The sequence below is a fragment of the Anneissia japonica genome, unplaced genomic scaffold (genome assembly GCF_011630105.1).
Source record: "Anneissia japonica isolate Jap-2015-1 unplaced genomic scaffold, ASM1163010v1 scaffold287948_len850469_cov200, whole genome shotgun sequence".
Classification (NCBI taxonomy): domain Eukaryota; kingdom Metazoa; phylum Echinodermata; class Crinoidea; order Comatulida; family Comatulidae; genus Anneissia; species Anneissia japonica.
Genome location: NW_022699796.1, coordinates 499252 through 526773, shown reverse-complemented (window position 1 = coordinate 526773; position 27522 = coordinate 499252). Strand labels below are relative to the sequence as shown.

At 32.4% G+C, this 27522-nt stretch overlaps 1 protein-coding gene and 1 long non-coding RNA gene across 4 annotated transcripts in view; one reads left to right on the top strand and one right to left on the bottom strand.

Annotated features, from left to right (window-relative positions):
- Positions 1 to 364: 364 nt before the first annotated feature.
- The window catches only part of LOC117103132 (E3 ubiquitin-protein ligase znrf3-like), a 67375-nt gene continuing 40217 nt past the window's right edge, over positions 365 to 27522 (bottom strand). For 2 of the 3 annotated variants that reach the window (XM_033243637.1, XM_033243639.1), the window contains 6 exons: positions 18441 to 18632; positions 6991 to 7107; positions 5088 to 5255; positions 4023 to 4125; positions 1636 to 2934; positions 365 to 1303 (listed from right to left, as the gene is read on the bottom strand). In XM_033243637.1, coding sequence (XP_033099528.1) covers positions 1242 to 1303; positions 1636 to 2934; positions 4023 to 4125; positions 5088 to 5255; positions 6991 to 7107; positions 18441 to 18632 — 1941 coding nt within the window. In that variant the 3' untranslated portion in view covers positions 365 to 1241. The remainder of the gene's footprint in view (positions 1304 to 1635; positions 2935 to 4022; positions 4126 to 5087; positions 5256 to 6990; positions 7108 to 18440; positions 18633 to 27522) is intronic. The other variant, XM_033243638.1, reaches the window with a different exon arrangement.
- On the top strand, positions 20592 to 26335 carry LOC117103133. Its single transcript, XR_004444527.1, has 2 exons — positions 20592 to 22058; positions 25759 to 26335. It is a non-coding gene; the product is annotated as an uncharacterized LOC117103133 (long non-coding RNA).

Below are 27522 nucleotides of genomic sequence, written 5' to 3'. Positions count from 1 at the left end.
TAAATAACATGTAAACAAAGAGTATAGAATAGCAAGAAGTCTGACTGTCTTGATTTTGCATCTGCAACGGACGAAAAACCAAGTACCATCACGAGATAGGAGCATCCTTAATTGAATTCAAATAGAGTTTGAAACGTGAACATGCGTCATATTGATGCAGCACGCATTTGATACAAACAACTTTTACCTTCTTTTGAAGGGCGGCCTCTAGTTTGTGATAGTACTTTTCAAGATTGGATTCCGAAAACCTCGACAGTCAAACATCTTGCAATATCAAATCTCCATGCATGTTTGACTACATACATTGTGAGTCCCCCTCTTTCAAAAAGTTCACACCAAACAGAACAAAGTCTCTATCAATATATTGACAGTCCAACAAATATTAATTATTTATTGTGTATAAATTATTAATACATAATTAAGCGCATATAAATGGAGGTAAAAAGGAAGCATATTATTATATCTAAATAGACCTGCAGTAGTATTCACAAAACTTTATCTAAAATGGCAGACCCTGTAAAATGTAGTTGTTTTCCTTAATATACTATAGTTCACAAAAAATCAATTTGATTTATTGTTTAATAGCAACCAGCCAGCTGATTGCAAACACAGATACCAACACACAAATCTATTAATTCATAAAAATGGTAATATCAATTCTAGTACATGTAAATATTGAATTGTAATTGGAAAATTGGAAAAATACAAAAGAGAAATATGTCAGCATATTGGCAAGTTCTTTACCTTCTAAACACGCATTTTAGAGGGAAATTTGAAAATAAGAATTTAATTTCAGTAACTTGGAATCCATAAAAATTAAAATTTATGATGATAAATTAGGATAAATCACTCATGTTATATCCCACATTCATGTAAAAGTTCACGGGTTCCCGAAGAAGACACACATTCACTATCAAACTATTGCTAAAGTAAACTGTCTGCTTCTTCATTCAACAATGCTTTTTATTTCATGATGTGATTATTACTGTATGCAAAAAACACAGCATTATGAAGATGAAACCATCCCGCTAACAAAATGGCCCCATTGTGGCATTTCTGATGTAGTCTTTCGATACTGTTTTTAATCACACACCAGGAAATAGAGTGTCAGAAAGTAGATTCTCTGTGAAGATAATTGAATGGTTTGTTCACACTGTTGAGCGCGGAGTGCACTTTTACACTAATGCTTTCAGGTAGGTGGGTCTGTTCACACTGAGTCGTTCTAGTATGATGATACGCTTTCACACTAATGCTTCCAGAAGGTGCCTGGTACCCTTGTGTACTGGTAACATCTGCACTTTACCTAAAAACGGAATAAAAATAAATATATTATATAAAATTGTGAAGATGATCACAATTTTTTTGTATTTTCTCTGTTAATGTATACTGTAAAATTACTTTCAAAATTGTCTACTTTGAAAATCATTAATACTGCCCAGGAATCTAAATTATTAAATCTAATTGTTGTTCAAACCTAGGGGTAAAAGAATAAAAAGTCTTTTCCTAGTCCTTAAAAAAAGGAAAATATCTTCAAAAATTCATGGGAATGGTGGGACAACAGTCAGACTGGGAAGAGACAGGTACACAAAAATTGCAGTAAATGTAAATGGACAAGGATTTAGGACGTGAACTCACCTCTGTCTGCTTCACAAACAGCTACGGATTGCACAATATTTGATCTGTCAGTTGGCACCTTGCATGCTATTGACTTATTCGCCAGACACTGAGACCTGCCCGATTGATGAACTCGTTTATCTGCAGCCTTTGTCCTTGAGCTATTTTTCCGCCTACAATTCATTCTGGTAAGGTGTCCGGCATAAGGCATTGTTCGATGAGTACACACCTTCTCGGGCGACCTGTGCGTTTTCTTGTATCGATTTTTATGAAAATGTTTTGGTGAATGTCTCGAGAAGCCTGTGTACTCTTCATGTAATCGTTTGATACGTCTGTAGGCACATTTTAAACATGGCTCAAATTCAGTTGCCGCAGCTGCAAATCGCTTCTCCGCGGCAAGTCCACATTGCGACTGGTCTTTGTCTTCTTGCGATAAGTTGACTTTTAAAGAAATGTCCGTCACTTTACTTTGACTTGATTTTTTTGATTCATCACTGTCAACTTTTCTATTATGGTAGCGTCTAGTTCTATGTATACATTTTGGCAATAACTGTACTGAATTTTCTAATGACTGGAAAGGTAATAATGATTCTGGTCTACAATATACTAAAGGATCCGGTGGGATAGGGTCACTCCGCAAACTTGTACAGCTTCCATATATGCTCTGGTTACTGTCAAAATTGTCCCAATTTCCAGAATTCCGGCTAGAGTCACTAACTTCCCAATCTGCATGAAAAGCAGATGGAGTTAAACTGCTCAAAGATGTTGTTTCCCGCAAATCGCTCGGACAATCCTCATAAAAATATAAATAATCGTGCACTATTTGATCTCGAGGATTAACATATTGTGCACCGTTTTGCGACTGTGTTGCTAAAGCTTCAAACTGTAAAAATGACTGATTGCTAGAGATCTTGGGCAAATGTACAAATTGTCTATTTACACCTTGTCTATATGTATTTCGACTTGGCTTATTTCCACCTCTACGCATTGCAGCTTGCTGATTCTCGCACCGATGGCAGAGATTCGGTGAGCCTGTCCTATTCAGCCTTGCATTATCAATTTGCGTGGCACTTTGTTCTGGATGTCGGTTGGCATTCCTGCGAGATGGACTACTGGCCAATAATGGGCCGGGCTGACTATGACGACGGTTATATCCAGGCCAAGATTGCCGTTGATCCCCACCTGTTGCCGCAACAGAACTATACAGATTTTGTCGACGCTGGAGAGCCGCAGATAGACGAACAGATTGCACATAATTACGATCAATTCGATGATCAGGAACTGTGTTTGGCACGCACAAATGGGCATCTGGAGATAATTCTAATTTGAAAAGATAATTGAAAATAGATTTTAGAAAATTCATATGGAAAGAAATTGTTAAATTCAATGAATATATTGAGATGCTTTTTACTAATACAACGTAAAAGAAATAAATTGAAATTTATGTGCCTAGTTTGGCCTTCAATTATTTAATGGAGCTTGAAATTAAGGATAGATATTTATATGGGCAATTCCACAGGTTAATGGACTTACTTGACGATACTTTTTCCCCTAATGTGTGAAATTAATGAAGACCTATGTTCATTAATTAATAAGAGAAATTTGGTTCTAAAGTAAAATAATATCTTGTATGTGATAATCAGTATAAAGTAGAATGGTGTGAAATTATGATGATTGACATTATTTTACTAATATAAAAAATAATCAATATTCATTAATATATTTATTTATAAAGATATTAATGATTAATAATTAAGAAAAAATGTTCATTCTTCATATTTATAATATTAAAATTTAATATTCTTTGCTACATATTAAAAACTATACAAAATGTATATAGTACTATGTTCAACAAAAGAATAAAGCAGGATACAGAACAATATTTCAAGACCATCGTGTGGCCATTCTAAAGTTCACAGTACAAATATATTTTGAAACTATATTATAAGAATTACAAAGGTATTGGAAATAATGAAAAGATCAAAGAAATGCATTGTAAACCACCAATGAATGTGACTTTCAAAGGAAAATAAATTTGAATATGTTCTTCAAATGAGTCAAGCAGAAGTCTACCCCTACAATATTTACAACAGCATTCTTGTATTGATTTCTTCCATATTTTTGTTATTTCATTGTGGCTGGTACTGGAAAGCACAAAGTCGAGAGGCTGCCTTTTGAGCAATGCTACCAGGTACAAGCAATTAAAGGGTTTATGTATATTATATAAACATGTCTATGGTTGAAACAATTGACATGTACGTCTAATTTATAAAATACTTTTAAAAAAAGTAATCCCAAGTTTAGATAAACAGTGTGACCCCATATAAGTGAAGCTTTCTTTAAGCATAGATGTAAGTGTTGTTTCACATCATTACATTCCTTAAAGATGAAGAGGGTGTTAAACTTACCCATGATGTTGAACATGCAGAGGGGACATGTCTTATTCGTCAAGAGCCAAGGGTCAACGCAACGTCTATGAAACTCATGGCTGCATGGGACAACACGTATATCCTAGAAAGGTAAACAAATGTATTAATATAATTATAAAATGTGTACTGTACTCGAAGGATATATATTTGGTATGTTAATTGTTTACTTTTGTATATCTAAGTTACCACTAAATATTACAATCAATTAATTTTTTTGTAAATATTTTTTTTAACCATATTTATAGAGGGTGACCCTCCCATCGTATCCTAGAAGTTTGGCTGACATTCAGGGTATCTCTTAAATAAATTAAATAATGTGATGCTTTTTATCTTTATGAGGCTTCGGGAGTGGAGACGTGTTTTATTTGTGAGAAAACAATCCTCTGCTATCACAAGATTTGAACCCAGGATCCTGGGACTGGAAGGCATCTTAAAAAAGCATCTTAAACAACAACAACAAGCTACACTGAGATGGACCCCAAAATGTGTGTATGTTGTTTGAAAAGTAACTTTTCAACCTCAAATAATACATTTGACACCTTAACTGTATATTGAAGTTCCTCAAGTATAAGCCCACATCAGGTATAAGCTCACCCACTATTTTACGCCCAATAATACATACGCATCTTTTCTTGGATCAAAACCAAGAGTAAGATTTTAATGAGTGGCCCAGCTAAATTTGTCATACTTTAAAAAAAAAAAAAAACAAAGATTGGCTTTCAATCAGGTATGCAGTGCTGAAAAATTGACTTTTTAAATTGGCCATCCCTGAAAATTAAAGGACAGGTCAAAAAGGATTGAGGTATAACATTACTCCCCTCCCTACCCCCAGCCCCATCCCACCCGAAAAATTAGCACATTTTTTGTGTTCATGGGGTTGGGCTTAAACAAGATCTACGGTAGTAATAATATATAATAATAAGATTCATAAAGCGAACATAACCACTGCAGTAGTGCTCAAGGCGGGACATAATGAAGGAACCAAAAATTACCACTAACGGTAGTCCTGTAGTCATTGCAAAGTATCTAAGATAAATATCTTACCTCTCCATCTCTGAAATCCTCTAAACAAATAGCACATAGAATACCATCTGACAGCGTACTCACACTACGACGTCCAGTGTCATACTGCCCTCTGTGTTGGTCAAGCTTCTTGTACTTGCGTACCTTCATCTGTGACAGGGTATTCTGAGTCATTTGTGCCGTGGTAGTCTGGGAGACAAAAAACATTTTTAAAAAAGATGAAACCTTTTTCCATTCGATGCAAATATTTATGTAGGATAGTTTAATATTGAGTTAATCACAATGACTGACAGCCAACAATATAAAAATGTATATTATAACAACTATATAATTCTTTTTAAATACCTATCAATTTTATCCATTCAAATAAACTAAATATTTATCTATATTTATTATAATATACTTTAAACATTATGAAACCATTCTTTAAAGAAACCTAATCTAGGTTCCAACACTACAGTTCATATTACTACTGTTGCCAATCACATTAGATAAATAGGTTGATAGACCAAAACTAAAAGTAATGTGTACAACTAACACTCTATTACCATTAGTATACTGGATATCGGTGCCAGAATCATACGGCTAATGTAACAAGAGCATGCAATATATATTATATGCAATTAATACAGAGTAGATGTTGTAATGCAATGAGCAAGAATCCAAAGAGATTTCAAACAGTCAACAAAACAGCCATTTGGCATCTATTACAGTTGTTTGGTAGAATGTAGATTTGAACATCAAAGCAGAGTAAAGCGAAAGGGATTTATTCTAATTACTAGCGGCTGAAATTCAGAACAACAACATCAACGATTACCAGTATACATGAAAACTAACCGCATTTTTAAAATGTAATGTGGAAATAAATTACTGCAGATATTATCAATTTTTATGATGTAATGATGAAAGTTGCATTGCATTCAGTGGATGTAATTCTGCTGAAGATTGATGAGTTGCGTCGGTACACCTTGCTTAAGCACGACAACGTCCTATTGTTCTGTGCTCAGCTTAAGTTCCTGAGCCAACGTGATCATCGCCGATGTTTTAGATGTAGAAGCCGCACTCGTTTACAACTTACTCAACAGATGTCCAGGCTTTGGGTAAGTACAACGGCAAAGACACAATAATTGGCAAATAATCCCCAGAATGCAATAGAACCTGATGAAAGTCTTAACTTTGACATTCTCAATGGTCATTTCTCACATGTTCTTTGTTTGTTACATCACCGCATATCCCAGGTTATCGCACAAAGCAAGTCAACATCACGCTTTATTTATCACTTACCGTATGAATTGCACATTTTTATGTATAACTTAGAGATGATATTTGTGTTGTATATGACGTTTATGTACAGTAGCATTAAATCACTTCCTACCTACCATTAAGTTTCAATTATTGATAACGATCTGTTCAAATCATAATGATAACTACTTCGATTTGTGATTTTTGTATACAATTAATACACATAAATTAATAAATTTATAGAAATATAAATCAATTGCATTCATTAGATTTGTTGTAAACTTGTGTTTGTATAATGAATAAAGTATTTATATGATGAATCCAGACATAAATAAGAATGACTGATCATTGACAATGAATGGATTTGTTTAGAACTTAAAATAGTTTTGGTTGTAGAATTCTTAATTTAAAACCAAGTACAGGTATACAGAATGTATTGCATGATGAAAATACAAAATAAACAAATATATAATTGATACTATTTTTTTAATCAAATTTCAAATTGTGTTTTCAATAATAAGAATAAACAAAATTAATGTAACATTCAATGAACCTGTGGTGGTAAAATGTTTGAAATGGTGTCTGATACGAAAATTATTTCATCTCTATTGATTTCAAATTATTTTAAATATATGATTATTAAATTCACTAATGAATTAAGGCAGCATTTGGATTTGTTTACCTGTCTTGTTCTTTGTCTCCACATAAACTTCAGCAGAATCAGAAGGCAAACTATAGCAAACAGGACAAACACAGCCACGAAGATGCTCATATTGAAGAACTGGTTTGTATCCATATTCTACAAGACAAAACAAAACACATTAATTACAATAAATTAATAATTATAGCAGAAATATAAATATCATTTATATTTCTGCTATAAATGATATTTATAGCAGAAATATAAATATCATTTAGCATTGAAACTTTTCCACCTCTACTGACTATAACAAAACAGTTAAATTTAATACACTTTTAAAAGGACACTTTCTACTAGAATCTACTTCAAAATTTATATACACCAGTAAACAAATACAGATACACTTGGTGAGTATTAATTTCTTCACCAGCAATAAGCTTATATTTTAGCACCAACTAATACCCAAGGCGTAAAATCTAACAAGTGAAACTTATTTGCGATGCCCATGCCATTCTGGCTAGGCCACCCATCAGGAAAAACAAGTACAATGTTTGCCAATTTCATGTAGGTAATTATGGTGCTGACTTGAACCATATCACAGTAGTACATTCTATCACTACCGCATACTAGCAAACTAAGACAAGGGATGTGAGGTTATTTTCAGCCTATAATGTGTGCATGCACATTTCTATGACCCACTTGCTTACATTTATTGGTCAGTAACATTAATGTTCTCCATAGTATTCTAACATTTTTATGATTATGATCTCATGTACGTAATTATGTTGGTGACTTGAACTATCACAGTAGTACACCCTACCATTAGCTTATTGTTAGAAAACTGAAGCAAGGGATAAAAGGTTATAATGTTTGCACACATTTTTATGACCAACTTGTTTAGATTTGCTGGTCAGTAACATTAATGTCTTCCATAGCATTTCTGACATTTTTATGATTTCATGTAGGAATTATGTTGGTGACTTGAACTATCACAGTAGTACACACTACCATTAGCTTATTGTTAGAAAACTGAAGCAAGGGATAAAAGGTTATAATGTTTGCACACATTTTTATAACTAACTTGTTCAAATTTGCTGGTCAGTTTAGGTTTTCAGTTTCAAGGTGATAATGTATACACAGGCACAGATCCAGTTGGGATCTGAGTAACATTAATGTTTTCCATAGCATTGCAACATTTTTATGATTGCATGTAGAGTAGGTAATTATGTCGGTGGCTAAAACTATATCACAGTGGTACACTCTACCTTTAGCTTATATTACCAAACTAAGACAAGGCAGGGCCGGATCCAGAACTTAAAGCGGAGAAGGGGGTTTCAAAATTGTTCACAACCCCCCACAAAAAAAAAAAATAAAAAAAAATAGGGGTCCCCATTTCTTTGGCCTACTTTGCTGGGCAGTAACATTAATGTTCTCCATTGCATTCCACAAATTTTATGACACCCCCACAAAAAAAAAACAAAAAAAAAATAGGGGTCCACATTTCTTTGGCCTACTTTGCTGGGCAGTAACATTAATGTTCTCCATTGCATTCCACAAATTTTATGACACATTCAAGCTCTTTTGTTTTAGTCTAGTTGTATATCTTTGAAGCCATTCAACTTTACATTGCACTGTGCAAAGAGTTTTCTCCCCCAAGGTTTTTATTATGAAGTCAAAATCCAAGAGAGGATAGCAATGATCCGCTAGAATTTCAATCATTTTCAGTTTTCTCATTACCGTACATTTTTTCATTTTCATAATAATTCTTTGGTTTATCATTAAAATTATCCCAAAGCTGCTTCAATATCAATCATCAGTTATAATGATTTTATATTCAATGATGCTATGTAATTGTTTATGTATTTTATCATAGATGATGTATAATGATAGTTTTATAATATTTTTTATTTCACAGAATCTCATGTAATTCAAACAAAGATGTTACCTGGGCACTGAAATAACATTATTTTTTTTTTTTTTTCCTAATGAAAATTGGTTAGAACAAATTTACCTTTACAAAGGCAGTCATTTCAAAATGGACTCATTTGAAATTCAAGGTAAAGCAATAGTTACTGAACAAATGAAAAAATATATTAAAAATGGCAAACAAATAATTAGGATAAATGCGTAGTCCATTTATAAATCATCACTCGACAAAGAGTATTACAGTAGGATGAGAAGATATAGAAATCACCTTCAACCAAGGATATAGGAAATTAACAATGATTTTTCCAAATATCAATAAGCCATTCTCATTTTTCCATATAAAATACACTGCCTTGAAAATATTATACATAATCAGGTCATGTATAATGCTGTTTATATTAAATCACATAGAAATCATATAATAATAGCTTCTTGTGTTCAGTATTTTTTTTATACTGCATTCTCTGACGTAATGAGTCTCCCTCCGAGAGCTTTCAAGGGGTGGTAGTGCACAAGTATTTGTGTCACTCGTAATGTGCTGAGGGAAAATTGTCTTTTGATCTTGCATGAGCGGCTGGTTAGCCAGACATTCTGTCTAGCTAAGCTGTCAAACCTAATGATGTTCAAGTTATCTTAACCATTATATATTCTACAAAGAAATAGGTAAATGTTGATCATTATTTGTTGTTTGGATACTGTATCTATGAATAGGTTTTTCTGACAAGAGCAAATACAAATTTAAGATGTGGTGAGTTCAGGTATTCCAGCAGGAGTAGAACTTGGAATACACTGGTATTCCAATGGGAATTGGACTTGGAATATATAAATTTAAAAGCTAAATTACATTAACGAGTATTTACTCCCCAAATAATACTCTAGAAACATTAATCAATTATATACCTATTTTTGCAATATCAAGAGTATCTAAAAATATTTCAAACTATATTTAGCCAAGTAACAAGAAAATTCATTCATGTGAAAATGATTTCATCAAGAAAAAATGAAATCCCTATAAATCCATTCATTTTTTCTTTAAAAATAGGGCAAGAAACATGTGTCAAGTTGTGTAATTTTACTGTGATTTTAAAAACATTACTAAATTCCAGCTCTATACTATTTGTATCACATTTATGTTCAATAAAACGTTTTTATTATTTTCTTTTTAATCCAACTTAACTGGAAAACTTGATAGGGAATGCCATATTTTCCTTTTTGGTATACGATGCCCCAATTTCATAATCAGATAATTTATCATTAGTTTTATATTTAACTAATCAAAAGTAAAAAATGCAACAGAAAGAAATAATAATTATAATTCATATTCAAAAAAAGAAAAAAAAAACAATTTGTTATCTTATAAAGAGATAAGGGAAGTACCTGTATTACTAATTTATCAATACTTATTTCACCTTCTAAAAATATGAATAAATAAACATTTATATTTTTTGAATATTTAAATATTCAAAAATGTAGGATAGCCCATTGTATAAATTGTAAAATTATACTTGGAAGTCAACAAGCATGTAGAATAATGTAAATTTCATCAATCAACATAGAAATTGTATACTGGCTGAATTGCAAGCTAATTTGTTTAACTCTTTGGAGAAACCAAGTACCAATCTAAATGTACTCATTTAAGACAACCTGAATATTTTTGAATCTTTTCTCAAGAAATGCAACTGAAAATTACATATGATGCTCAGATGAAAACATTTGTATATTTGCCAGTATGGAGAAGCGAAAAACTTCAGCTGAACAAACATTTGGCAAGCGTTGAAATGACCAACTAAAGACTTATGCAATATAAACATTTCCCACGCATTTTCTCGTACAAACCATTGGTCATTTCTTTATAATTGATCAATCTAAAACCTACAGTATACTATTTCATGTAATGTGTAGCCAATTAATATCTCTTTCGTAAAATCTAATTAGGGCACTCTGTTATAGTTGTGGTGTGGAAGATTCTTTTGGTTTGCAATTTGATATATTTAAGTTTATTATTTGAACAGATAGGGACATTCAACAACACTCTCACATAAATTGATAATTCCAGCAAAGGGAAATGAAAATGGCAGGCCACAGTAAATTGTTCCATAACCCCTGACATCAGGACTTGGTAACTCCTTTGAATGCTGTACATGGTAGTGATTAAAAAATTTAGTATGGACGTAAAATAGTTTGTGTTTAAAATGAAATAAGTAAGGGGACGCCAAGTTCAAAAACTCAGAAACTTGAGTACCTCTAACATGGTGAATAAAGATCCAAACTGATTATAATGGCAAGCAGTTTGTTAGAATTTGTTTACATCTGGTTTACTCTGTAACAATACTGGGATTCATTGAATTACATCCTAAATTTATGAGTATTATTGCATGTAAACACAAGCAGGGTGAGATTGGGGTTAATTATCACTTATTCCAGTTATGGCAATAAATCAAATAAAAATATAAAAGCATGCAGTGTAAATAATTACAGGGTTCAAAGGTCATAAAACCATGACATTAAATTCATAAGGCTTCTAACATACCAGTATGACATAGCCAGCTTTTTTGCTTGTTTCTGGGAACTGTACATCTAGTGGGTAGACTCAAACATTCCAGAAAACAGCAGGCCGCAGAGGCATATTTAAGGGGGGTAAAAAATTGACCTCCCCAGGCTACTCCCTCCATAAAAAGTACAAGAATTATACTTAAATACTACAAAATCATCACACACAATAATTCTCCAACTGGTTCCACTTCCCCTAAGACTTCCACATTATACTGTACCACCTTGTCAATACTCCTAAGGGCTTGTTTCTACTGGAAAGAAATAATCGATTAAAAATCGCTTTTTCGAAAAATCACTTTTATCTTGCAGTAGAAACGGGACCGGTTTGAAAAAAGCGATTTAAAATATTGATTAAGAACACGCAATGGATAGCGTGTTTGAACAGCAAATAACCGATTTTAGCTCTGCACACTTTTAGCTGCAACACAAAAAAAAAGCGATTATTAGGTGAAATGTGACCTCAAGGTCAATCACTGCAAAGACTAGATCTTAATAGGCGCGAACCTTTCAAAAAAAATTGTCCTCTTGTTCATGTCCTAGGCCTACAAGCTAAAAACGTCAACAAACATGTGGAGCAACGAATTCGTTTTGTAATTATTTTGTGAGGGGATATTGGGCCTAGGCCTCTTTGCTCTTTTGGGCCTGCCGTTGTCCTCGTTTGTTCGCTCGTTCATTGTTCCGATGAGTACAGCCGAAACATTTGCCTTCTCGCCCCACACCGTATCTAACTCCCCGTCATCATGACAGGAGTGAGAAAGATACTATCCTATACAGTTAGGAAAACAACGTGTTGTATAAACAAAATGGTGACATAATTTCCGTCACGAAAACCAATTTTCGAAAAATCAAAAATGCAGTTGCAATGCGAGCAGGCTGTCTGGTACTCATTAAAAAAGCGGTTTAAAAAAATCAATTATTTTGTGTTTATCAGTAGATACACACCCTAAGATATGCCAATGGCAGACTGAAACAATTGCATGAGACAGAAAACCAGATAATATGTCACAAATTATTATAACCATGAGCACTGTAGTTCAGACTGCCGCCAAAAGACATCGAAATGTTCAGCCAAAGCAACAAGATCACGAGCGAGTCGGAATTTAGAGACCGGTTGAAGGGATCAAGTCAAATGAACTTCTAGCCATATTAATCATTACTTTTTACAAATTTCAAAATGCATTTGACAGAATAGGCAAAATGCAACAAATTCTACAGGATCTCAGAATACTTGTCAACACAATTGTCTAAAGCAAAATTGCAGTCCCAGATGGTGCAATGGACTCTTTGTATATTAGTACAGGTGTTTTACAAGGTGAGACACTCACTTCATATATATTTATCTCTATAGATTAAGATATGCACTAAGTAACAAAGATCACGAAAAACTGAGATTTAGCCTGAACGAGAGACAGCACTCCCTACATCCTGAAAGCTGACATCAACTATGCCGACGACATTGCAGTAATTACCTATGCACTCTAAAGTACAGATAATACTTTTTAAAATTTAAAAAGCCTACAAGGAAAAAGCATTAAACATACTGTAATTGTGGAAAAATGAACTTTTTACGTAAAAGATAACGGTTTGAAACTGCAAGAGTCCCCAAGTCTCCTGCATGCCCAAGATCTCCCGGAATTTGGCGTGGTCTCCTGCACACTCGCAACGGAAGCAAAAATCTAGAAATTAGCACATCTCCTGACATTACATGATATTTGCATTGCATGTTTTTACTATTGTATTATAAATTCTTCCTGAAGTAAGCATGCCATGGGTAAATTAAATATGCCCAAATTTAGCTGAATAGAAGTATTTCATTTTTTACTACTTCCCATGTGGATGGAGCTAAGACTTTTGGGTTGCAAGGCATGCACTAAAGCTACAATTATAATTTATTCACCTTCCATCTTGCATATCATTTCCATAAATGCTATAATAATTACAGATGACCTTTCATTGTCCCTTAACTTTTTCTCAACTTAGAAATTTAATATTAATACTATTATGCACTCCAGGTAATTTTTGAAAGCTTAAATTTTTACTGCTGAGGAATTTGATATTCAAATTGGCCTACTGGGAAATGACTTTATTAATGTATACATTGATATATCTGTGTTTAGATGCTATCATATAAATAATACTGTACAACTTAAATCTTGTTGAGAGTTCCTTTAAGAACAGACTGCTCTTGTTGAACTGTATCATGCTGTTACTACTGTCATCATAGCTTATTTTACAAAAAAAACTACTATCGTAATATTACTCTGCAGTACAGGATTGTTGAGCATGTGCAAGACAAAAGGAAAGCATTTCCACCAGAGTATAATTATCCTGGTTAAAAATAAACCATCAAATCTGGAAAAATTATGTCAAAGGTTAAGTTTAATAATAAATAATTTTACTCCTTTAAAGCAATCAATAATTTACCAATTTACTTTTTTGGTATCAATTTACAAGGAAATACCTTGAATTGATTACCAGCCAATTTATTCAACAGAATATAGGAACAGTATTATTACTTATTATTACTATTACAATTATTATTATTATTATTATTATTATTATTATTATTATTATTATTATTATTATTATTATCATTCATTCATTCATTCATTTGATAATGAGGAAACTGTTTCAAATATAATAATCTTGTGTGTTTCGGATATGATTTGAACACATCTGATAAAATTGTTTAAATGTGAAATAGAAGATCTATTAATCATTCACGTCTACTAAATTAAGCAAAGCAAAGTAACAGGACCAAACATTATCAGAAACCAAATCCTTGAAGCATGCAGTCAGCGAGTTTTCTTTTCAGTGTGGTACTGTATCTTCAGTAGGCAAGTCATTCATCACAGATAAATATTTGAGAAAATACTTTCGACATCAGTTAGCAGGTACTAATAATAAAATCTTTTCAAATCTGCCAACAAGCAACAAATGGGAAAGGTTAATGAGTGTTTTCACTTCTGGGAATTGCCAGGCTGTATCCAAACCTAACTTAAAAAATAATTAATTAATTTTGATGAAAACAGCTAACTACAGGGTGGGATGGGAAAAACTCCTGTACTACGGACATGGTCATTTGGTTCTCCTGAAGTGCATCATTGACTTTTCAAAATTGGAACAATAGAGCAACTGCTAAGAGAACTTATAAAACTCCTTCAGGGATCCTAGGCCAGGTAAAGTGGGATGTTAACAAGTTGCAATACTGACATGGACTCAACTAGGCCCTAGGCCACCATTTTGCGTGCTTAACAGGATCTAAAAGGGATTAGTAGAGCCTAACCTTTTTATTTCTATGACGGCATTGTGGTTACGTTATATGATGGTCCGTCCAATGACAGAGTAAGCCTACAAGTAGAAGTCAATGGGGCATCTTTGCATTCATTAAAAAAGGCTTTACATTGGGTTAATTCATTAACTGTTGAGATTAAATGAAATTAGTTGATTGTCACTAGTCTACCCACAAACAGTGAGTAACAAGCAGCAATTGAGGATAAAAGAATTGATGGCTTATACTAATAGTATACCTACTGCATGCTAACTACATTAATATAAAGTTAAATTAATGAAAAAACAAAAGTTGGAACCCTTTTGAGTTTACATAATATTCCTATCATGCTAAAAAGATATCCCGATATCAGACACATTCTAATATAAATAAATTAAGTAACTTTAATATTAATCACTATATATTAATCATAATTCACACATTAAGTTAAAAATCATAAAATAAATATCGTAGTTTTAAAATTATATGAATAGAAATTCAGAGGAAAATGTAACTCTACAAATTAGATTTTGTTTCTCCATTAAATTTCAACTTCTTTCATTTTCATAGCAAGTACAGTATGTAGGTTTGTATGGTACGGTTATTATTGTTTATATTCAAAATATTATGAACCAGTAACATATTTATTACTTGCATAGGAAGTAATTACCCTATACCTATCCCTATTTATATTATTGAATAAATATATATTTAGCGACTATCTCAACAGAAACTTTATCCTAATTTTTTCCGATGTTTGTATTGTTGTGCTGTACTAAATATAGTATGGAGATGAACAAAGGAAATGAAACCAAGATATTAACTAGCCTTCTTATAATGATTCATACTGTAGTACTAAAAAATAAGTTCATAAATTGGAGTGGGTTATATAAACAGACAAGTGTAGCCAGTGTCAGGGCATCAATAAAACTCATTTTATTAGTTTTTCAAGAACTTTTGTGGGATAAACCTCAGGGGTCCATCGTCTTAAAATTAACATTTTCTTTAGAGTGGAGTTGAATAGGTGGTTAAGATGCTTGCTTTCCAATCCCAGGGTGTTGGGTTCAATTCCTGTCAGTGTTCCAGGATTTTTCTCATGACTATATACAACTCTACCCCTTAAACCTTATAGTTCGTGTACAGCCTTGTGTGTGTATGTTTGTCTTGTGCAAGGGATTGTCATACTACAAGTAGGACAGTGATATATATTCGCTATTGACTATCCTTGGTGCATGTGTTGTGTGCCTAAATAAATAAATAAAATAATTAGATAATAAATAAATTCAAACCATAATTTAAACAGATTATTTTCTATTGATTTTTTTTTTAAAAACCTTTTATGCATGTACCGTATACAACTTTCTTTTTCACCGTCAGAATTTCAACTTTTTGCTGCTCTTTGTGGTCTAAAAATGAGCCAAATGTAGGGCTAATCTTAATCTAAAAATGTTCGTGTGATTGTTTTTGGATGTTTTGCTCAGCCTTGCATGATCCCTTTATAAGGAACAAGTCCTAGGTAATAATGAGCACTTGTTTTATGTTGTCTTTATTTATGTTTCCTTTACTTGTGTTTTTGATGCAATAAAGTGATATTTTGTATATATACTATTTTATGAATTTTTATGTTAATCTATTTCCCCTCATTTAAAATTGTGTTAATTCATGCTAACAATTAGTAGCTTCATTTCAGTAGTAAATTCACATGTTAATGACGATCTGCACATAAGACGAACATGATTTAACTTAAAAAATTTGTATGTGTTGCACGCATAAGACAACCACTGTTTTTCGATCGCAATTTGCTATTTTAAGCCTTGTGTTTATATGCAAGAATATACGGTATGAGAAATCTCTACTAATCAGCGATGCTGTATAGGTCACGATACTTAAAATATGAATATATTAACATAATTTCATTTAAAAAGTACAGCACTTTAAAAAGAGTCTGTTATAATAAAATATGGACTTTGATATTGAAACAAATCTATAAATAGGTATAAATAAATCAACCACTGCAAGATATGTTGATATTCAGCCAAAAGGAAATAACTACAAGATTAAACAATCTGAGAATGTAACTTTAGACATGCTTTCAAGTGGCCGAGGAAATCAGTTTACTATCCAATTTATAGCGGCTACTGTAGGCTCCCGTGCCTCACTGACACATGTATTATTCATTGTATGGTGGAATGCATGTAAGTTCTTGCAATCAAATTGCATAACTAGAATCCACATCCCCTTTGCTTTGGGATTCCACAATTGGTCAAGTTTAATTTGAAAGTCAATTCTTGAACTATTCAGTAAGCTATTTATATTTTGCGAGTGAGTATTTTACCATACGTCTCCATTTGTATTACATTCATACTATTTTAGACACAATATGAATTTTTTAAAATTATTTTTACTTTAGTACCCGCTCATAAATAACCCTGTTACTGTACGGTATTAGTTGCACTAACCCTTAAATTGGCCGTTGGAACTATAAATGGAAATTAATAATTGTTGTACCAAAAGTCTGTATCTTCAGAAAACTAACTGTTACAATCTGTGTCTCATTAGATAATGGTAATTTACATGATCATTATAAATGAGAAATATGATGCTTTAATTAAGTGTTGTAGAGTTTGCCGACATGCTAATTCTACAACTGACAGTACCTTTAACATTTATATCTTCCTCAACCACACTAATCGAGAAATATTTCCACCATACTGTATCAAGAAGCGCCGCGAGCTTAACTAATAACAATTTTATGACATCTCTCTATGTAACTACGGTCATTCATGTAACTTTGGGGAAACATTCTAATATTATATCACTTTGATGTGAAAACAGCTGTTTGAAATTTCATTCTTCTCTCTATGTGTTAATGGAAAGCCGACAGAAATTACCATTCAATATTATTTTCCATGTTTTTTTTTCTTTTTTCAAATCTGATTGTGAAAAATCCTAATCACATTATAAAATATTTTTCACATACTTTAGCCAAATACGCACATACCATACAATAAATCTACTCATAAAAACAGAAAATTATAATAATTTTTTTTTTTAAACAACAAATTAGTTGGAATTACAGGTTATTTGCTAGGCTGACTTAAACAGATGTTGCAATTAAAGAGAAGATTCTAAGGCAGGAATTTCTCATTTAGAATTTAAAAGCATCTGTATTAGCGGTAAATCTCTCACAAATACTCACTACTTTCAATCTGTTCTTTTATTCATTATCCAAATGAAAAAATCAAATGTTGAATTCTCTGCATGTTCTACATAAATCCACTTAGATTTGTCCTTATATATAATTTATATATTTCTTAGAAAATATCTCAAGGAAGAATCAATTTAGAAAAAAAGGAGTTCAGTTTTTAGTCATCTAGATTAAGTAAGGCTAACTTTTCATGTGAAAAAATTTTTTTAGATTTTAAATGAAATATAATGAAAGTGATCCAACAATGAAATTTAATCACATTTGGCAAACCTAAATACCATCAAAAGTGGTTTGTCTTCCTTCCAAATTACTGTAAATCATGGTATAGGTTATTAAGATGTATATAGAGTAATGCACAAGGGTAGACAAACGGACAGACAAGCATCCAAAACAATAACTATAAACAGAAACATCGTTTCCATTTTTTACAAAGCTCCCATTATAAACACAAAAAAAACCCCATAATAATTTATTGATTATTCTTATATTTTTATTATTCAGCAATGAATGAATAAAAGTTAGTTTGTACAGTACCTTGTATCTTACCTGAAGTGGTTTATCAGAGGGAGGAACAGTGGAAGGTAGAATGGCACTGGTGGTATATTCCAAGCTGGCTTTTGCAGCTACCTGTGTCTGTACTAGCTTCATTATTTTCTGTCCATCTCTTCCCTGAATCGTGACGATAGGCTGATCAAGGACCTTCTTCTCTTCAGCGTCCTTCTCCAACTAAAAACAACCAAAAGTACATAGAGATTATAACAAATACTTAAAATATCGTTTAATTTCTTATATTTCTCACAATTGTCCCTCATTGTCATTATGATAATATTAACACAATCAACAAAACATTAGCCTAATACTTAATAACACAAAATGGTAGAAAAATTTGCACATACAGAATATACAAATACACAGAAGCACTATATTCTCATTTTAATAGATCATTGCTAACAACATAATAAAAGTAATAATGGTCAAAAGGAATAATTTCAACTCGAACTACTTATTAAGCTAATCAACCAGCCTATAAATATACATGGCAAAATTACTACCATCATTTGATACAATATTAGGGCAAAGCACTATTTATATTGTTCAAAGTACCCAGCATTTTTACCATCGTTGTTCCCTTTTATTTACTGATTTTTTTATTTTCACATTTTATCTTCACTACACTTCTTTTTTTTACAATTTTATGAAATCATTACTTATTTATTTTCAGAACACCAGTACACAATGCTGGCAGTCAATGACTAAATGACATGAATTTCAATAAATTCCTCTAAATATTTTATCAACATTGATATTTTATTTATCAAAGATATAAGCGCTTTAACTGATAACATAATTGTAGGAATTGGATCTAGTATCATGAGATTTTATTCCCTGTGAAACAAAACCCAGGTTAAGAAACAAAATTAAGACTTCTTTCCAGTGGGTCTTTTTGGTGGTGAATTGGGCAACACACCAGGAAGCAACCTAACCTCTTTTCAAAAGAGTATAATGCATTCTTTAAATGTGCGCACAGGCAATATTACATAATGGACCAACAGCTATAAACGTTGTGTCCCAAAAAATGTAATGTAATGGTATTATAAAGCCAGGCACTAATTGCATCTTGCGACGGTCGTACGGCGGTCGTTCAAATCCAACTCCACTCCCGGTCAGGACTAGATGAAACTACTGGCAAGCAATGGTGGGATTGAACAAGAATTCACATAAAGACTAAACCACATTCAAATTCAATCAGCTTTATTAATGTTAACTCGTATTACCAAAGAGTAATTTAGCAAGAGGGCGCCATTCATGCCTTATTACAGAATTTGCACGCGTAAATCGCGGAGAACGCTATCTTGTGTTTATAAGATCTTTGGTATAAGGCATTTCTTTCATACAGTACACCTCAATTGTATATCGCACAAAATATACTTTAGTTCACCACTCCACCCCCCCCACCCCACCACAACCTCCCATACATTGTGTATTATAAATAAATCTATAATAAAAATTAAACCTTCCATCCCCATCCCACTTCCTAGTCAAACCATCTAAGTTACAGTATAATACTGTTAACATGTTAAATTACTAATTGTCTGTCAAAACATTTCCATTACTGGATGTATCTGATGTCCCCAGGGATCTTAATGCTCTCTACTTTGTACAATCATATTATTGATGTAGACACTAATATTTTCACTCGTTTCAATATCTTCATTCTTTTCCTTTCATAAATCTCAACAAGAAACACTTTTGAATACATTTATATGGCACTGATGTTGATTCAAAATATTGAATTTTAATATATTTGATAAAAGCATAGAGAAGTGGAGCAAGGGGTCAGAATTATCCCCTCGGTGATGGATACCTGAAGTAAACAATCTTTTAAATGTACACTGTATCCTGTACAGTAATATTTCATTTCTGCCTAAAACACAAGAGAGGCCATTCAAAAAGTGCCGTACTCATTCCTCAACATCAGGTGACATAGAAATATATAATAATAAATTTTATTACGAGTAAAATATTTATCAAATCAAAAATTGCTAACAAGCAAAAGAACCACTGCTACATAACAAGATGATTTTCCGGTTTTTTTTTTAGGTCCTATACTTTACAAACCTGGATAAACATACTTCTAGTTCTATAAAAATTAAATTTGATGGCTATGGGAAAAATGTAGGACCTGATTTTTTTTCCATTTGCCAATTCAAGAATGAGTTGTATTGTACCAGTAGAAGAATTCAGTTATGTTAATTTATATAATTTATAAACTTTGGCCAATCAAATTTACCTATGGGACCTATTGGTATGGTCTAACCAAGGTAAAGTTACCATTCCTCTTGGTCAAAAAATTCCTATGGAGACACAGCTAAGGAAAATACTTAAGTAGTGCTTATGGCTATACAAAAGTAATGTGGATGGTAGTTAATTTGTTAACAATGGTTGTATAGTTTAAATGAACAACTGTTGATAAACGTTAATTAGATTTATTGTTTGTTTGTTTGTTTTATTGGTTTTTCCACACACAACATAAAAAGTAGTGAATGCAAACTTAAACTAATATTACAAAAGTAGAAAAAACTTTTCATATATACTGTAAATTAGAAATCAAATAAATAAGTGTGTGGATGGAGACCAAAATAAGTTTGTACAAACTTTAAGTCATGGCCACCGGTTAAAATTAGAATAAAATAAAATTAGATTTGATGGCGAACAAATAACTACTGTATAGATGTGATTAATCACAGGCAGCCTGGTTTAACATTTATTTAAGTTTAAAGACACACTGCACCATAAAATATTTTGTTTGACATAGTATAATTATGTTTTGATCTCGTTAGTCTCTTTATTTATGTGGGAGCAATGAGTCTCTAAAATTAAAATTACTGGTAAGCAAAAATATTAAATATTGAGAAAGAATATCCATACATACATACATACATACACACACGCATACATATTGTACATAATACTGTACATACATACTGTCCGCACATTTATTCAAATGTAGCTACAGTAACAACATAAGGAAATCAACTGAGAATAAGATCCAAGAAGTTCATTACTACACATACCAGTAAATATTTTGCTTTGATGTTTTCCTTTTGCATTAAGGAAATGTTTTCAATATAGTTTTGCTATTTAAAAAAATCATATCATGTTATTTATGTTTGAAAACAACGAAAAGCCTAGGATTACCAAAATAATCACTATTGCAGGTTTTCTTTTTGGTCTAGTTAGAACAGATTTACATGCCAACAACCCATAAAAAACCTAATTAACACCAGGCCGACTGCAATCAACATTTCACTCATCGTCCACTGGTATCTAAACTGCTTCGTAATTAGCATAAATGATTTTCCTTGGAATGAACAACTCCCGATAGGAGAAACACATTGCCAGCAGTAAAACTATAACCTAACCTAATCAAATATTAATATGCCAGGAGGGTGAACCTCTTCAGGGTGAGTACATAGTCGCAAACTCTCTCAAGAAGATATGCCAAACAGGTTGACCCAATGACCTATGCCAGCGGCCATAACAGTGTCATTGGTTTTGGCATGAAATTCCATATGTTGGATATAAACTAGTAAACAGTGTTTTATTTGTTGCGATGTATACCAATACAACAACTGGTATTTACATTTACAGGTAGGGCCAAAGATTACTTGAGGTTCTATTATTTGGTAGGTCTTGATTTTAGAGAATCTTCAGCAAAAAAAAAGATAAGAATGAACTGAGATCAATTGAAATCATACAGAAAACAGCAAGAGATAAGAAGGCCATGAAAAATACTGTGCAGTGAATGTGGCCAACGATGTGAAACGAAGCTATTACTTTTATTGTTGAGTTTTACTGAATGACTGTTAAGTTCTTTTGAGGTCGGTGTGTTTGATCTTGCCGATGTATCATTACAAAGCTCTGATTTACATCAACTACGTTGCTAACAAGCTACAAAGCATTCTATTCGACTGCAGCAAGTCATGTAGAACACACTTGCAGTGTGTGAAATAGTTTTGTAATTTGTGATGGATAAAAGTTCTACGGTGAAAGCCTTTTTGAATTAAGCGATCAAATAGGCAGCTAAAACAAGCCAACTCATGCCCATTGTAAGTTCAAGTTGGATATAATGCCGTTAATAATAGCTGCTTTTTTCTCGTCAGTAACGATCAAGTCCACTGAGAACCTTGTAATTCTTCAATCGGGCAGATCAAACAATATTTACCAACATGGCTGAACCGAGACCTGTCAATAGATACAAGATGATCTTGAGAGATAAAAAATGGCTGAGATCAAGTTTCATATTTTCCCAGTCAAATTCTAAAGACTGAATTCTTTTCTCTACAGCCTTTTAAAACTGATCTATTCATATTCAGAATGCAGGAACAAGATTATATATTAAAGGAATACTGTAATAGAATACGATATTTACACAGCTAATACTTAATTTTAAAGCACTCCATTACATTCAGACACACGATGTGGGTGGACCGTCTATCTGTAAAGTCTCTCCCCGGGCCCCTACAGTATATCCGCCACTGCGTTAGGTGGCATAGGGAAGGGAAGGTGTGTTGGTTGGGCAGCACAAAAGAGAAATAATGTGACGATAGAGTAACACAATGAGGAGAAGCAATTGGTTTAATAATTTTGTACATTGTATTAAGGAAGGTATCTAAGATGGTTGGATAGCACAGAGGTGGAATGATATAGTGGTTGGGTAGTAGAGTGGATGAATTGTAAGGTTGCTGCAGATGTTTAAAAAAAGATGGAGAGCTATTTCATTTCTAAAATGTTTAAATGGATTATGATGGGGTTGATGACGATATTATTAACAAAAAGCCTTGAATATCCTAATTTGCACGAGGATGGGATTGTAAATTGTTTTTCAAATTTCAAACCAGGACCTTGAAAAACGGAAGACACCACCTGAACCATTAGCTCCATATTATCACAACATATTATTCCTGTTCTACTAACACATTAGATTCTGCCTGATTTGTAGTGGTTGACAATAATTAAACATTAATTTAACTTAACTCCAAATTAACATGGCATTTTATTGCTTCTTAACAACTCATAAAATATTTTGACTCCTTATTTCCTGAAAAACTGTCTCCTCTTGACATTAATGATCGCTCATTAATAAACTTTAACAAGGAACTGGCTCCTCATCATTATTTCAGTTTCCTGAGGGGTTGATTTTATGGTCATATTTTAAGTATGGTTTTTATCATCATGCGCTATCATACACATGAATCAGTTCCTATGAGGGGTATACAGTACTGAAGTACTACTGTACTGTGTTTAGTATTGTCTCCTTCCTGTAAATGGTCGTCGTACCATACATTCTTCCCTGATATTTTTAATGTTTACCGGATGAATTTGTGCTGTTTAAAACAGCTGCATTTTCACTGCCTAGGTGTTGTGTTTTCAACGAAAATACCATATTCTAAAATATACAAACTGCTCCCATTGTCCAAAGTGAAAAACGTTTGCATCCCCAATAATAGCGATAGAATGAATAGCATTCGTATGAATGTGTTAATATTGCATAGTAATGCACAAAATAGCTTCGATATTACAAATTCATAAAGCATCTTAAATATTTTATTCATCTAGCTAACTTCTGTATTGGTAATTAATAACACAAAGAATAGTCAGATAACATACTGTCTAGTAAAGGCAAATAATCTTGAAGCCATTTTGCACATTTAAGCAGAAAATACACTACTTTTTTTGCCTGTAATGTTTTAGCTTAAATGTATATAAAAAACAATTAATTGAACTACTTATATAACTTCAATCATCATCCAAGTCAGTAAGTGCTCCTTTTTATCTCTTTTCTTAGTCAAACTTAACTAATTATAGTACTGCAATGAAATAATTATCAATGAACAGAAAACATATTTGACTAATTTTGATGCGAGATAGTTTCTTAAAGTAAGTACTTGTTCACAAGCTATTTCTGACAGTGGTTTGTTTTTACGATGTGTTTTAGTGTTTCCTGAGGATGAAGAGAAACGAGGTATTTTACTTTCACTAAATTTACAAGAATCTTTTGAAAAAATTGTTTAAGCAAAATAATGTAGTATTTTGCTATGTAAGATAAGCCACAAATATAATTTATCTTGACAAAAAAAAAACTTTGGTATTTGCATGACTTCAATTTCAACTGCTACATCACTATAATTCTAATGTATAATAAATTGAATTGAATTTATATTTATGTTCAATTTAATTTAAAAACAATGAGAAAAGGAAGTTTCATAAATTCTATTATTTATTTATTTATTATTTAAAACATTTTTTATATTATTCACAATATAATAATTGGAAAACAGAAAAACTGATTGTTAATAATAGTAAAAAAATTAATTCCCACATTCAATTATGAAATCTTAATATAGAACACCAATAAAAGAATTGACAACAAAGAGAATTTTACATAATGAATTATAAATCACACCACAAACACACCTGCTTTACTAATTCATTATTAAAATTAAGAAATTCTGTTGGACAACCTTGTGGATCTAATACCCATACAATAATTTAAGTACTATCTAATCAGTGACCTGCAATATTACTTGATAAGATATACAGTACTATATTAATCCTTAATGCTTTAGTGTGATTGCCATATAATTTTATTATCTGATGCGAGTGACCAAGTGCTAGTCTCTTTGCAACAGGAGGCATTCAGATTTGAATATCTTCAGCATAATTTATAACTTGTCTTATATTTATTTATTTTATATGTACTGTACAGTATACTACTTCTATGTATGATTTTTTAAATCTAATTTGTTTTCTTACATTAATCTTGGTGTATTCATTATTTTTAAGCAATGGTTCTTGAAGAAGATGCATAGCATTGATGGTTAAATGTGGTAGTAACAACTGTGCGTGTACTGAACTATAAAATATTTGCCTCTTGTTCTATTCCATCAAAATATTGTCCATGTGAATGCAGGCTATAATACTAGGTCTCTCAGAAGGGACATTTAGTCCCGTGTATGTTCATGTAAAAGTTAGGATAAAGGTAGAAAAATAACCCATAACTTGTAGCAGCCGTATAAGAGGTGATTGGTTTACATCATTCCACAACGACAGGTTCTGAAAACTCCTACTCTTCCAACAGATGCAATGGAAAGTGCACAAGAGCCAGATGTAGACATTGGACCTCGCGTTTTGAAGTCCGTATCTGAGAAGACTTGGTTCTACCAACTAAGCCCTGGGCGAAGAGCAACTTGAACCATTGCTGATGTTAAGGCTGTAGTTAGAAGCGCCGCTGCCTTATCACTTTGCCACTTTACTCGTTCATTCAGCTACTTCACAATTTTTCTTACAGGGAGGATTGGAAAGAACTTCACAAAATTATGCAGAATAGAAGAGTCTAAACCTGGCTTGCATGGACTAGCAACAAACTTCAAAATGATGATGGTGAGGATGATTGTAGCAGAGGTCACAACAATGATGATGACGATAATAATGATGATAAATATGATAATGAGGACCACTCATAATGAACAGATTTTGCAAATCATGTATTATGCTGATAAAGCATGAACAGCGTTATTGATGTTCGTACTAAGTAGGAGTAGTGTTTTTAACTGCAATACAATATGGTACTATAATTAAATTTCATTGATATTGATATTTGTTGATTTAGAATATTAATTGGATTTCATAAGATAATCATAAACTTATTATTAGATGTTGATGTTTTAATTGTAACGCTTCAGTGAACAATTTTAATTGGAATTCGCACAGTATAAATAAAATATCATTATTATCATTATACATCGTTTAATTAGTTTTCAGGTTAATCCAGTGCTAGTTGTAGTCGCAAAACATATCCACAGACACTGAATTGTACAGTGTAAAATTAATAACTTCATAGCGAATTAAATTATATTGTGCATTCATCATTTCTTTAGTTCATTCCATTAACGCCCTTCACTGAGCAGTTCTTTGACTTCTCTCCCGAGCCGCGTAGCTCAAATGTTGGACAAGAATCCTCCGTAAAAGGTCGGTCATTGACACTCTAGTTTGTGGATGACCTTATAGCTACATTGAACTTCAAGTACAGAGATTGGTTCTTGGTATTTCTTTTTTTTTCTTTTTACTGATGCGCCAGCTTGCTGCTTATTTAGATTCAGAGGAAGTATAAGTCTCGTCCCGCCTTTGATGTTTTTTTTTTAGTGTTTTGTTTCTGAAGTAAACCGAAATAGCAAGATTAGCGCGCACTTGATATTTTTGCACAGGATGCATGTACAAATAATCATCATCTCAATTCATACAGTAGTTATTAATAATCAGAATTAAAAGTAATACTTGTATTAATACCTCATACAGTTATTCAAATCTAGTTTTGTCTGATGATGATTTTATACACTCACACTTTACATGGTCTATAAAGAAATATATTAAGAATTTTAAATAAATTACAAAACATGAAAGTGTAGGATAAACAATAAAAATCTAGTTGAGAATTTAATTCCAAATAAATGACCTTCATGTACAGTTATATATCTTCAACCTCATATGAGTGGGTGAGTGAATTTAAATTTATCCAATCAAATTTCTTGTTATATATCTTTTTGCTATTATTTATTTTACAATCATTTTGAGAAGCGAGACAATCCATCAGATCATTTCTTGGTAATCCTGGCGTAGACCAGCCTGAATGGTTATGGTAAAGCTACACTGCTTTTGTTGGCTTATTGATTAGGGCTTGGTTCTTTGATGTTGCCGACAGTGAAGTAATCCTATCTCAATACAATGCTAGCTATTAACTTCCTTCATGGCCGAGTCTTCCTCTGCTTGTTTTATCTCAACCAGCCACCTTGTACTTCCACTCAGCACACCAAGGCCTACTGTAGACAGCGCAGGCCCTCCCCTCAGGCTAATTTTTCACGATTTTACTATTATAAAGTGGTGGACATAACTATATTTTATGTTTCAATCAAATTCATCAAGCCATTTTATGATCATATACAAAAAAAAAAAACCGAAAAATTAACATAACAACAACTACTTTCAATTCGCTAGTAATTGTGCAGCCAGGTAGTAAACACTTTGGTAACTGCTAGTATATATATATAGTGAAGGC